This window comes from Salvelinus namaycush, chromosome 13, assembly GCF_016432855.1.
Source record: "Salvelinus namaycush isolate Seneca chromosome 13, SaNama_1.0, whole genome shotgun sequence".
In the NCBI taxonomy this organism is placed as follows: domain Eukaryota; kingdom Metazoa; phylum Chordata; class Actinopteri; order Salmoniformes; family Salmonidae; genus Salvelinus; species Salvelinus namaycush.
The window spans coordinates 36,066,277-36,081,441 of NC_052319.1; the positions used below are offsets into that span (position 1 = coordinate 36,066,277).

The 15,165-nt window shown below is 41.8% G+C and overlaps 1 protein-coding gene across 1 annotated transcript in view; it reads left to right on the forward strand.

Moving 5' to 3' along the window:
• The first annotated feature begins 14,642 nt into the window (after positions 1–14,642).
• LOC120058113 (interleukin-1 receptor accessory protein-like 1-B) overlaps positions 14,643–15,165 on the forward strand; it is a 286,616-nt gene continuing 286,093 nt past the window's right edge. Inside the window, exon 1 of the mRNA XM_039006588.1 lies at positions 14,643–14,652. Within this exon, the coding sequence (XP_038862516.1) occupies positions 14,643–14,652 (10 nt within the window). The remainder of the gene's footprint in view (positions 14,653–15,165) is intronic.

Here is a 15,165-nt window from a genome sequence, read left to right on the forward strand (position 1 = left end):
TGTTACAGTCTGCAGGTTATTTATCCCTAACTGAGTGATACACCATAAAGAATGTAGCTGTTACAGTCTGCAGGTTATTTATCTCTAACTGAGTGATACACCATAAAGAATGTAGCTGTTACAGTCTGCAGGTTATTTATCTCTAACTGAGTGATACACCATAAAGAATGAAGCTGTTACAGTCTGCAGGTTATTTATCCCTAACTGAGTGATACACCATAAAGAATGAAGCTGTTACAGTCTGCAGGTTATTTATCTCTAACTGAGTGATACACCATAAAGAATGAAGCTGTTACAGTCTGCAGGTTATTTATCTCTAACTGAGTGATACACCATAAAGAATGAAGCTGTTACAGTCTGCAGGTTATTTATCAGAGAATGGCTGCGCATATCTGTCAGACCCTGACTGTTAACCCACTGAGATAAAGTCTTCAGACCCTGACTGTTAACCCACTGAGATAAAGTCTTCAGACCCTGACTGTTAACCCACTGAGATAAAGTCTTCAGACCCTGACTGTTAACCCACTGAGATAAAGTCTTCAGACCCTGACTGTTAACCCACTGAGATAAAGTCTTCAGACCCTGACTGTTAACCCACTGAGATAAAGTCTTCAGACCCTGACTGTTAACCCACTGAGATAAAGTCTTCAGACCCTGACTTTTAACCCACTGAGATAAAGTCTTCAGACCTTGACTGTTAACCCACTGAGATAAAGTCTTCAGACCCTGACTGTTAACCCACTGAGATAAAGACTTCGGGTCTCATGCAATGCTACTCATTATCAGCTTAGTTCACTGATCCACCTCTGACCTCTTGTTTGTTATATTTTTGGATTTCCTCTCCAGTGTCCTCTAGTTTTACTGTGTTTGTGTCATTGAGTAGGTGTTTGTACTTTGTAATGTGTACGTGTGTATTTATGTGTATTATCCCCTTGAGTAGTGTAAAATGGCGGGTGTGTTCTAGTGGACAGACAGACATACAGACATACACCCATAATGCTGCTGCTGCTGTTGCTACTGCTTATCGGAGGAGATATCAATAATTGAGTAAACACAGAGATAAAAGGGATTGTTTTAATTCCTCGCTAGAAGGTTAGTCGGCCCAGTTTGCTGCTGAATTAAATGGAGGGGGTAATTCATAGTGCCTGTGTAACCCTAATTATTTTACTTAATTATCTATCTCCTTCTCCGAAGGGCCCGTGGGTTCGATAATAAAGAGTCGGGTTACAATCAAGTTATTTTCTGTAATTTAATGCTTCCAAGTAGCAGTTGCACAAGACGTTAGGTTACATCTCCATCACTTCACTTCTCTGACACACATCTCTCCCCTTACTCCTCACGCGCAGCTGAGTCTGGGAAGAGTATTTTCAGAATAAGTCCCAACATAAAATCTTAGTATGTATGTGTATGCAATTATGTGTACAAACATTCATTTTGAAGACGCCATTAATTGTACTGAGAATCAAGGACGAGAATCTCCATCTGCATAAATATTAAAGGGATTACTGTAGGCTGTTTGTGTTCGTACCGAGAAACAGCTTTAACCTCCCCCTCTCCCCTAATAAAGACGATCTATTGGGCAGGAGGACTCCATTTTGTCTGGATTATAATACAGACACACACTCACTCACACACACGCACGCACGCACGCACACACACACACACACACACACACACACACACCCTTTGAACTGGAGTGCTAGCTAGAGCTGGGACCAAAATCCATATCTGGATAAACTGCCTGAATTGATGCGGTAATGATAAATAGAACGATATGTTTAAAACATTCATGTGCACTTTTATAGTTTTGTAGCTAACAATTGTCCTATTAACAATCACCCATATTAGCAAACTTATTTTGTTTCAAGCTTCACATTTCTCTAGTAAAGACTACTTATTGTAATGAACGATATCAACAAAATGCCTGTGATAAGTGATCGGTATGGTCGCTGTTGATCATTTTCAGTTCATCATCCCAGCTCTAGTGCTACAGTAGCTGTGGTAATGGGAGTAATGTTAACTGCATTATTAAACAGCCCAGATTCATTATACAGATATGAATTGAAAATGTTCTTTCATCTTTGTCACACACTCACTGACTCCAAACACACACCCACACACACACCCTCACACACACCCTCACACACCCTCACACACACACACACCCTCACACACCCTCACACACACTCACACACACACCCTCACACACCCTCACACACCCTCTCTCACACACACACACGCACACACGCACGCACGCACACACACACACACACACACACACACACACACACACACACACACACACACACACACACACACACACACACACACACACACACACCCTCACACATTATCTCATTATCTCATTATCTCTTTCACTTTCTGAGTATGTGAGGAACTATGGTTACTACAGTGATATTTTCTCCTTTGTTTGTTTGCTGTCTGTTTTTTCATTTTCTTATAATTTTTGTTGTGCTGATTCTGTGTGTGTGTGTGTGTTTGTGTGTGTGTACTGTGTTACAGATGTTAATGTTTCATAGAGTTACATAAGGGGGCTCTCCCAATGGACCTCTGACCCCTTAACACTCACTGAGCTTTACTAACACAACATTAGACAACACTACACAACACAACATCAAGTACACTACACAACAATAAAATACACAACACTACACAACACAACACTATACAACACTACGCAACATTACACAGCACTAAACGACACAACAAAACACTACACAATACTACACTCAAATACACAACACAACACTACACAACACAACACTACACAATACTACGCAACACAACACAACGCAACACTACACAACACTATACTAAACTACACAACACTACACAATACTACACTCAAATACACAACACAACACTACACAACACAACGCAACACTACACAACACTATACTAAACTACACAACACTACACAACACTACACAACACTACACAGCACTACACTACACACCACTACACCACACAATACTACACTACACAACACTACACAACACTACACTAAACTGCACAATGCTACACTACACCACACAACACTACACACCACAACACTACACACCACTACACAACACTACACAAACTACACTAAACTGCACAATGCTACACTACACCACACTACACTACACACCACTGCACTACACACCACTACACTACACAACACTACACTAAACTGCACAATGCTACACTACACCACACAACACTATACACCACTACACAACACTACACTGCACTACACAACACAACACACCACTACACAACACTACACTAAACTGCACAATGCAACACTACACTGCACACCACTACACTACACACCACTACACAACACTACACAACACTACACTAAACTGCACAATGCTACACTACACCACACAACACTACACTAAACTACACAACACAACACTGTACATTTCAATTCAATACACTGTGTGTGTGTGTGTGTGTGTGTGTGTGTGTGTGTGTGTGTGTGTGTGTGTGTGTGTGTGTGTGTGTGTGTGTGTCTGTCTGTGTGCAGACATCCAGTGAGTATCCTTCCATGCTGTTGGCAGTGGTGTCCTTAACTCCAGTATGTTAGCCCAGGCTCTGACAATACTGGAGCTGTCCTTGTAGTGACTGGCTAGATGAACGGGTCACTGACTCTTGCACTGTCATCTCTCTCTCTCTCTCTCTCTCTCTCTCTCTCTCTCTCTCTCTCTCTCTCTCTCTCTCTCTCTCTCTCTCTCTCTCTCTCTCTTTCTCTCTCTCGGGATTCGCTGCTGAGACCTCTTCCTCTGTCACTTTGTTTTAGAGTCATGTTTCACTTATCCCTGCCAGAGAGTTCAAAAGGTCCGTACTCTCACTCTCTCTCTTTCATTCGCTCTCTCCCTCTCTCTGTCTCACACTCTCTCTCTCTCTCTCTCTCTCTTTCATTAGCTCTTTCCCTCTCTCCCTCTCTCTCCCTCTGATGGTTTGCCTTCAGTAGCAGATGGGTAGATAAATTCCCCCTAGAAAAGTAGGTAGAGGGCTTAGAGAAACAGAGAGAACATTTCCTCAGCCTGCTGTAGATTAAATCCGTGTTCTTTTATTTGTGTGTTTAAAATGAATAAGTAATTCTTACTGTAATATGAAACATTTTACATAATTATAAATCCTCTTTAGCTCTGCTATGGAGTACAGCAGGAGATTTTTCCAATTGTCTCATTCATCCCTCCTCTCCCCTGTAACTATCCCCCAGGTTGTTGCTGTACATGACAATGTGTTCTCAGTCAACTTACCTGGTAAAATAAAATATATGTAAATACAATAACAGTCAAAAGTTTTTTTGACACCTACTCATTCAAGGGTTTTTCTTTATTTTTACTATTTTATACATTGTAGAATGATAGCGAAAACATTAAAACTAAACTATGAAATAACACATGGAATCATGTAGTAACCTTTGCCTTGATGACAGCTTTGCACACCAAGGTCTTCACTATTATTATTCTACAATGTAGAAAATAGTAAAAATAAAGAAAAAGCCTTGAATGAGTAGCTGTGTCCAAACTTTTGAATGGTACTGTATGTAACTCTGGATTTTATACAGATCTGCAAGGGGGAGCCACGTCTCCTGCCCTTTATTGGGGAGATACTATTGAAACCAAATAACATCCATTTAGACGTCAAATGACTTCCTCTAGCTAGATGAATCCACACAGTATTACTATTTGAATGCATAAAGGAGAGGCCTTTATCATCAAGAATAGAAAAATAAAAGGAGAGAGAAGTCCAAGAGTCCAACAGCTAATGTGACTGAGTGAGTGACACCCTTTCTCACCCAACAGGGGAACAGTCTGTTCTATAAAGGGGTCCTTGTTAATTTGAGGTCAATTGGAGGAGTTATTCTAAGATTGTGTTACAGCAGGGATGAACTTGGTCAAGGGCGACACACACAAGCCACCCTGGTTTCTATATGTGGAATCCTCAACATGACAACCTCCTTCACATAACCTTCTAGATCAGAGGATTCTCAAGCTTTACCAGAGGATGAATCAATAACTAATGTAATAGCGAACCGTATTGTAATACAATGAATAATAGTATGCTGATCCTCTGTGTCTCAGATGGTAGAGCATGGGACCTTCAACGCCAGTATAGTGTGTCTGATTCCTGGGGCCACTTTTATTCCTGGGGCCACTCTTTGATTATTATTATTATTATTATTATTATGTATAACCTTTAAAAAACTAATTGTGACACAATGTTTGTAAAAGACAGTCTTCTGTGAAAAACTTTCGTGGAGCACTCAGGTGTAAAGACAGTTTTAGAAGATGACGTTGGTCTGTGCCAAATGAAGAATTGTTTTGTAAAGCTCACTAAGGGATTCATGTTGGCTTTGAAATTACCATGGCAATATGTATGCAAATGTACCAAGTGCTGCCAAAAATGAGATTTTCATTTTCTGTCTACTATTAATATCCTTTCTAGTCTCCAGTTGTCATGTAATATGGAATTACAACTGGAATTCATTTAGTTGTTTTCTTATTGTCCTTGGCAACACACTAGTTTTATAAACAGACAGTAGTCAACAAGACATGAACATCTTTCTCTGTATTCATGTTGCATGGCTGCTGGTTTGGTTGGAGGCCATTGAGAGTTAGTCATTTCTGTGTGTGCGTGTTCGTGTGTGTGCACGCGTGCATGAGTGTATGCATCCGTACATGTGTGTTTGTGTGTGCTTGCGTGTGTGCGTGCATTTCAGTAGTCAGCCATGCTCTATGACAGTACAGTGTAGACCTGCCTGACATACTGTGTGTTTACTCTGCATATGCAGCCTTCACGTTCTATCACATCACTTCTGTGGTTGTCAGGTCTATGTCTCTCTGAGTCTCTCTCTCTCTCCCTCTCTCTCTCTCTCTCTCTCTCTCTCTCTCTCTCCCTCTCTCTCACTCTCTCACTCTCTCTCTCTCTCTTTCTCTCTGCCTGTCTCTCTCTCTCTCTGTGTGTGTGTGTGTGTGTGTGTGTGTGTGTGTGTGTGTGTGTGTGTGTGTGTGTGTGTGTGTGTGTGTGTGTGTGTGTGTGTGTGTGTGTGTGTGTGTGTGTGTGTGTGTGTGTGTGTGTGTGTGTGTGTGTGTGTGTGTGTGTGTTTGCGTGTGTGCATGTTTGCGTGTGAGAGGGAGATGTTGTGACTCGAGGACAGTGTGAGTCTGAATGTAGTTTTGGGACAGACAGGAAGCAGACAGGAAGCTCCTCTGGCTTCTTTCCACTCATCACGGCAAAATGATCAAGATTGGGCTGCATTTACATACAAATGAAGACTGTTGAGCTGTCAGGGAGATAGAGAGAGATTGAAAGAGGGAGATATGCACTGAGAGACAGAGGGAGAAAGAGAGAGAGGTAGAAAGATGAATATACAGAATGCAGCGAGCGAAAGATTTATGAAAATACATTCACTGAGAGATACAGTATAAGGAGATACAGTTGGAAGTTTACATACACCTTAGCCAAATACATTTAAACTCAGTTTTTCACAATTCCTGACATTTAATCCTAGTAAAAATGATCTGTTTTATGTCAGTTAGGATCACCACTTTATTTTAAGAATGTGAAATGTCAGAATAATTGTAAAGATAATTATTTATTTCAGCTTTTATTTCTTTCATCACATTCCCAGTGGGTCAGAAGTTTACATACACTCAATTAGTATTTGGTAGCATTGCCTTTAAATTGTTTAGCTTGCGTCAAACGTTTTGAGTAGTCTTCCACAAGCTTCCTACAATAAGTTGGGTGAATTTTGGCCCATTCCTCCTGACAGAGCTGGTGTAACTGAGTCAGGCTTGTAGGCCTCCTTGCTCGCACACGCTTTTTCAGTTCTGCCCACACATTTTCCATGCGATTGAGGTCAGGGCTTTGTGATGTCCACTCCAATACCTTGACTTTGTTGTCCTTAAGCCATTTTGCCACAACTTTGAAAGCATGCTTGGGGTCATTGTCCATTTGGAAGACCCATTTGCAACCAAGCTTTAACTTCCTGATTGATGTCTTGAGATGTTGCTTCAATATATCCACATAATTTTCCTACCTCATGATGCCATCTATTTTGTGAAGTGCATCAGTCCCTCCTGCAGCAAAGCACCCCCAAAACATGATGCTGCCACCCCTGTGCTTCACGGTTGGGATGGTGTTCTTCGGCTTGCAAGCCTCCCCCTTTTTCCTCCAAGCATAACGATGGTAATTATGGCTAAACAGTTCTATTTTTGTTTCATCAGACCAGAGGGCATTTCTCCAAAAACTACCATCTTTGTCCCCACGTGCAGTTGCAAACCATAGTCTGGCATTTTTATCGCAGTTTGTAGAGCGGTGGCTTCCTCCTTGCTGTGCGGCCTTTCAGGTTATGTCGATATAGGACTCTTCACAAGGTCCTTTGCTGTTGTACTGGGATTGATTTGCACTTTTCGCACGGAAGTACATTCATCTCTAAGAGACAGAAGGCGTCTCCTTCCTGAACGGTATGACTGCTGCGTGGTCCCATGGTGTTTATACTTGCGTACTATTGTTTGTACAGATGAACGTGGTACCTTCAGGTGTTTGGAAATTGCTTCCAAGGATGAACCAGACTTGTGGAGGTCTACAAAACATTTTCTGGGGTCTTGACTGATTTCTTTTGATTTTCCCATGATGTCAAGCAAAGAGGCACTGCGTTTGGCGGTAGGCCTTGAAATACATCCACAGGTACACCTCCAATTGACTCAAATGATGTCAATTAGCCTATCAGAAGCTTCTAAAGCCATGACATAATTTTCTAGAATTTTCCACGCTGTTTAAAAGCACAGTCAACTTAGTTATTGTAAACTTCTGATGCACTGGAATTGTGATACAGTGAATTATAACTGAAATAATCTGTCTGTAAACATTTGTTGGAAAAATTACTGCACAAAGTAGATGTCCTAACCGACTTGCCAAAACTATAGTTTGTTAACAAGAAAGTTGTGGAGTGGTTGAAAAACAAGTTTTAATGACCCCAACCTAAGTGTATGTAAACTTCCATCTTCAACTGTAGATAGAGAGTGAGGTAAAGATACAGATAGATTGAGAGATATATGTATGTAGGTAGATAGAGGGAGAGAAGGCACATGGCGACTGGAGTGTGAAGAATATGGCAACTAGCTTTGTATGTTTGACCCCAATCATACAGGTAGTTCATGGGTCTGCTCATAGATTGGATGTTCACACACATATTTACACCCCTACTACTCAGTATCACAGATGAACACGCACTAATGCATTGAACATAAACGCTGCACGTACACACACACGCACACACACACACACACGCTGCACCTTTTCGAACATAGACTATAGATATCCCCAGTCAGACTCAGAAACATCTGTATATGCACATGAAGGTGGTGTGTTAAGTACAGTGTGTATGTAACTGTGTCAGAGTACACTCTGTGACTAAAAAAATGTTGGGACTGATTGACTGTGTACACATTTGTCATCTGTGTACAAATTTGTCATCAAGGCAAAGGGTGGCTAATATAAAATCTAATTAGATTTGTTTAACACTTTTATGGTTACTACATTATTCCACATGTGTTAATTCATAGTTTTGATGTCTTCACTATTATTCTACTATGTTGAAAATATTACATTTATTTTGAAAAACCCTTGAGTGAGTAGGTGTCCAAACTTTTGACTACTACTGTATATATTTTTAAAATATACAATATTATTTTACCCTACCACCCATCCCGTAATTGCAGTAAACTAATGGACAACAACACTTAGACTTCTACTTCCAGTTTATACTGTATGTACTATAAACATTTTACAGACACAGAATATTTTTCCGTAGTTATCTTCTGTTTGTTTTTAGTCCCATCCTTCAGCTCCCCTCAACCCCTCCTATCTATCTTTGAAGACCATCTAGTTTTGATTTCTATTTGCCATATTCTTTTCATCTGTGCTGTTTCACAAAAGTTGTGAAACTACCCAATCCCTACCTCACACCCCTCTAACTACCCTGGGGCACACGCTTCCCCCAACCTCTACTTCAGACCCTTCTAACTACCCTAGGTCACTGTGCAGCGTGCAAAGTGTACTGGGGTCAGTATAAAGACATACAGTATACATGTGTCTGGGTAATTCCACCCTTACTGTGTGGGACTCTTACAGTGGGACTCTGTTATATAACAGAAGGTATAAGAGAAGGTATAGTAAACACATGTAGGGTGAAACATCTAAGCAACACTTAAGGCTCTTGAGACTAGAACCTCTGGGCTTCAAGGGACCCCCCTTCAAGCTAATGATCAGTCATGCTGACTGCAACGTTTTCAGTGTAATTAATGCATTTCACATATGCTATTGCAAAAACAATAATTTTGTTGTGTTTATGAAGGTCTTAAGTAACATTAGAATACAGTGCATTTTTCCCTCATCAATTTACACACAATACCCCATAATAATAAAGCAAAAACAGGTTTTTAGAAAATCTAGCAAATGTATATATATATTTAAAAAATAATAATATCACATTTGTTTGGTTTCATCAGACCAGAGAATCTTGTCCTTTAGGCAAACTCCAAGCAGGCTGTCATGCGCCTTTTACTGAGGAGTGGCTTCCGTCTGGCCACAAAGGCCTGATTGGTGGAGTGCTGCAGAGATGGTTGTCCTTCTGGAAGTTTCTCCCATATTTTAACCTGTTTTCACTTTGTCATGATGGGGTATTGTGTGTAGATTGGTGAGGATTTTTATTTATTTAATGCATTTGAGAATAAGTCTGTAACGTAACAAAATCTGGAAAAGTCAAGGGGTCTGAATATTTTCCCAATGCACTATATGAAAAATATATATATATTTCAAATAACACAATAGCATTTTAATTAGTTTATGTTACTGTAGGCTATATGTAAAAACATATATAAAAGAATATATAAAAACACCCAAATTCAAGTATTCAATACATTTTATTTGTGGGGTGCATTTGTTTTAACTATGAAACAGAAATCATATGTGTTGGATGCGGTAACATCCTCTTTTCATAACAACAAATTACAAATAAATGTTATCTTAGTCTACAGAGAAAATACACTGCTCAAAAAAATAAAGGGAACACTTAAACAACACAATGTAACTCCAAGTCAATCACACTTCTGTGAAATCAAACTGTCCACTTAGGAAGCAACACTGATTGACAATACATTTCACATGCTGTTGTGCAAATGGAATAGACAACAGGTGGACATTATGGGCAGTTAGCAAGACACCCCCAATAAAGGAGTGGTTCTGCAGGTGGTGACCACAGACCACTTCTCAGTTCCTATGCTTCCTGGCTGATGTTTTGGTCACTTTTGAATGCTGGCGGTGCTTTCACTCTAGTGGTAGCATGAGACGGAGTCTACAACCCACACAAGTGGCTCAGGTAGTGCAGCTCATCCAGGATGGCACATCAATGCGAGCTGTGGCAAGAAGGTTTGCTGTGTCTGTCAGCGTAGTGTCCAGAGCATGGAGGCGCTACCAGGAGACAGGCCAGTACATCAGGAGATGTGGAGGAGGCCGTAGGAAGGCAACAACCCAGCAGCAGGACCGCTACCTCCGCCTTTGTGCAAGGAGGAGCAGGAGGAGCACTGCCAGAGCCCTGCAAAATGACCTCCAGCAGGCCACAAATGTGCATGTGTCTGCTCAAACGGTCAGAAACAGACTCCATGAGGGTGGTATGAGGGCCCGACGTCCACAGGTGGGGGTTGTGCTTACAGCCCAACACCGTGCAGGACGTTTGGCATTTGCCAGAGAACACCAAGATTGGCAAATTCGCCACTGGCGCCCTGTGCTCTTCACAGATGAAAGCAGGTTCACACTGAGCACATGTGACAGACGTGACAGAGTCTGGAGACGCCGTGGAGAACATTCTGCTGCCTGCAACATCCTCCAGCATGACCGGTTTGGCGGTTGGTCAGTCATGGTGTGGGGTGGCATTTCTTTGGCGGGCCGCACAGCCCTCCATGTGCTCGGCAGAGGTAGCCTGACTGCCATTAGGTACCGAGATGAGATCCTCAGACCCCTTGTGAGACCATATGCTGGTGCGGTTGGCCCTGGGTTCCTCCTAATGCAAGACAATGCTAAACCTCACGTGGCTGGAGTGTGTCAGCAGTTCCTGCAAGAGGAAGGCATTGATGCTATGGACTGGCCCGCCCGTTCCCCAGACCTGAATCCAATTGAGCACATCTGGGACATCATGTCTCGCTCCATCCACCAACGCCACGTTGCACCACAGACTGTCCAGGAGTTGGCGGATGCTTTAGTCCAGGTCTGGGAGGAGATCCCTCAGGAGACCATCCGCCACCTCATCAGGAGCATGCCCAGGCGTTGTAGGGAGGTCATACAGGCACGTGGAGGCCACACACACTACTGAGCCTCATTTTGACTTGTTTTAAGGACATTACATCAAAGTTGGATCAGCCTGTATTGTGGTTTTCCACTTTAATTTTGAGTGTGACTCCAAATCCAGACCTCCATGGGTTGATAAATTTGATTTCCATTGATAATTTTTGTGTGATTTTGTTGTCAGCACATTCAACTATGTAAAGAAAAAAGTATTTAATAAGAATATTTCATTCATTCAGATCTAGAATGTGTTATTTTAGTGTTCCCTTTATTTTTTGAGCAGTGTATATTAATTTAGATATCCAGATAGTTAGAGAGAGATGGAAAGTAACAACTTAACACCGATGAAAAGAGGACATTCCCTATACATTGAGAGAAAATAGGAAAGTGAAAATAGACTTCGAGGGTTGACGTAAATGGGATAGAAATACAGAGTTAAAAATGATTAGATTTTATTGAGATTGCTGCATTGACTGTGTCTTCCTGCCCTGGTAGGATCATACCGCCCACCCAACATCTGATAATTACACTTCATTACAGGAGCAGGTAGAGAACAGGGAGGTGAGAAATGGAGAGAGAGGGAATAGCTGTGTGCTCAACGTGTGTGCGTGTGTGTGTGTGTGTGTGCGTGTGTGTGTGTGTGTGTGTGTGTGTGTGTATATATATCACCCACCCACAGGGAGACCGTATTGCTCCATGTGTCCCCAGGCAGATCAGGGTCCTGTCTGTCTTTGTGTGACATCACAGTCAGGCAATAAATACAGAACCCTGAGCTAGAATACATTTAACCTGATTTATACATTATCACACACACTCTAACCACAAGCATACACACACACACACACACACACACACACACACACACACACACACACACACACACACACACACACACACACACACACACACACACACACACACACACACACACACGCACACACACACACACACACACACAAACTAACTGACTGGCACTCCTACACCTAGACAAATATGCACCTCCCCAATACTACCCGGTGCCCTTATATCTGAGTTGGGTCTGTTAGGGCACTCGGAAGTGTACACTACAGTGATGGTAGATGGTACTGTAGTTGTCTGTACATAAGTGTGAGGCAGCGTGCCCGTGGGCGCGTGTATATGTACTACTGAAGTCGGAAGTTTACATACACCTTAGCCAAACACATTTAAACTCAGTTTTTCACAATTCCTGACATTTAATCCTAGTAAGAATTCCCTGTCTTAGGTCAGTTAGGATCACCACTTTATTTTAAGAATGTGAAATGTCAGAATAATAGTAGAGAGAATTATTTATTTGAGCTTTTATTTCTTTCATCACATTCCCAGTGGGTCAGAAGTTTACATACACTCAATTAGTATTTGGTAGCATTGCCTTTAAATTGTTTAACTTAGGTCAAACGTTTCAGGTACCCTTCCACAAGCTTCCCACAATAAGTTGGGTGAATTTTGGCCCATTTCTCCTGACAGAGCTGGTGTAACTGAGTCAGGTTTGTAGGTCTCCTTGCTCGCACACACTTTTTCAGTTCTGCCCACATATTTTATAGAGGACTGAGGTCAGGGCTTTGTGATGTCCACTCAAATACCTTGACTTTGTTGTCCTTAAGCCATTTTGCCACAACTTTGAAAGCATGCTTGGGGTCATTGTCCATTTGCAAGACCCATTTGCAACCAAGTTTTAACTTCCTGACTGATGTCTTGAGATGTTGCTTCAATATATCCACATAATTTTCCTGCCTCATGATGCTATCTATATTGTGAAGTGCACCAGTCCCTCCTGCAGCAAAGCACCCCCACAACATGATGCTGCCACCCCCGTGCTTCATGGTTGGGATGGTGTTCTTCGGCTTGCAAGCCTCAACTGTATGTACAGTTGAAGTCGGAAATTTACATACACTTAAGTTGGAGTCATTAAAACACATTTTTTAACCACTCCACAAATTTCTTGTTAACAAACTATAGTTTTGGCAAGTCGGTTAGGACATCTACTTTGTGCATGACACAAGTAATTTTTCCAACAATTGTTTACAGACAGATTATTTCACTTATCATTCACTGTATCAATATTCCAGTGGATCAGAAGATTACATACACCAAGTTGACTGTCCCTTTAAACAGCTTGGAAAATTCCAGAAAAGGATGTCATTGCTTTAGAAGCTTCTAATAGGCTAATTGACATCATTTGAGTCAATTGGAGGTGTACATGTGGATGTATTTCAAGGCCTACCTTCAAACTCAGTGCCTCTTTGCTTGACATCATGGGAAAATTAAAATAAATCTGTAGACCTCCACAAGTTTGGTTCATCCTTGGGAGCAATTTCCAAACACCTGAAGGTACCACATTCATCTGAACAAATAATAGTCTGCAAGTATAAACACCATGGGACCACGCAGCTGTCATACCGCTCAGAAAGGAGACGCCTTCTGTCTCCTGGAGATGAACGTACTTTGGTGTGAAAAGTGCAAATCAATCCCAGAACAACAGCAAAGGACCTTGTGAAGATGCTTGAGGAAACAGGTACAAAAGTATCTATATCCACAGTAAAACGAGTCCTATATCGACATAACCTGAAAGGCCGCTCAGCAAGGAAGAAGCCACTGCTCCAAAACCGCGGTTTCTAACTGCACATGGAGACAAAGATTGTACTTTTTGGAGAAATGTCCTCTGGTCTGATGAAACAAAAATAGAACTGTTTGGCCATAATGACCATCATTATGTTTGGAGGAAAAAGGGGAGGCTTGCATGCCAAAGAACACCATCCAAACCGTGAAGCACGAGGGTGGCAGCATCATGTTGTGGGGGTGCTTTGCTGCAGGAGGCACTGGTGCACTTCACAAAATAGATGGCATCATGAGGCAGGAAAAGAGTGTAGCTGAGAGACAGCGAGATGTAGGTCTGGGCTACAGTATTCCTCTTCCTACAGGGACAACACATAGCTGTCCTGTGTTTGTGAGTGTGTCTGTGTGTGTGTGTGTGTGGGGGGGGGGGGGGGGGGGGGGGGTACACAGCCTTACAAGAATGGTGTATGAAGTTTATAGTACTTTTATTGTATATAAATGTTGAAATAATTACACATTATTTGCTATGGCTCTTGTGTATAGATATGAATAATGAGAGGATGGGTAGAGAGATGGGGAGGGTGGTAGTAGAAAGGGAGAGGGAGAGAGAGTGAGGTGGAGAATGATGTAATTTATCCTTAATGGTTAGAAAGTGGTGAATTAATAACGCTTGAGCTGCTCCTCTTGATTAACATATTGATATGATGTTCGAGAGTGAGAGGGAGAGAGACTGGAGAGAGAGAGGGAGAGAGAGAGAGCGAGAGGAAGAGGAGGAGAGGCTTCATTTAACAATGAGTAATCAGTCTAATGTCAATACAAGGGAAAGCAGATGTATTATTTCTGTCAGGTTCAGTACCTTCTGCAGAGAGGCAAACAACTCTAATAAATCTAATGCTCTGTACCACCAACTGAATGTTACTCTGTACCACCAACTGAATGTTACTCTGTACCACCAACTGAATGTTACTCTGTACCACCAACTGAATGTTACTCTGTACCACCAACTGAATGTTACTCTGTACCACCAACTGAATGTTACTCTGTACCACCAACTGAATGTTACTCTGTACCACCAACTGAGTGTTACTCTGTACCACCAACTGAATGTTACTCTGTACCACCAACTGAATGTTACTCTGTACCACCAACTGAATGTTAGTCTGTACCACCAACTGAATGTTACTCTGTACCACCAACTGAATGTTACTCTGTACCACCAACTGAATG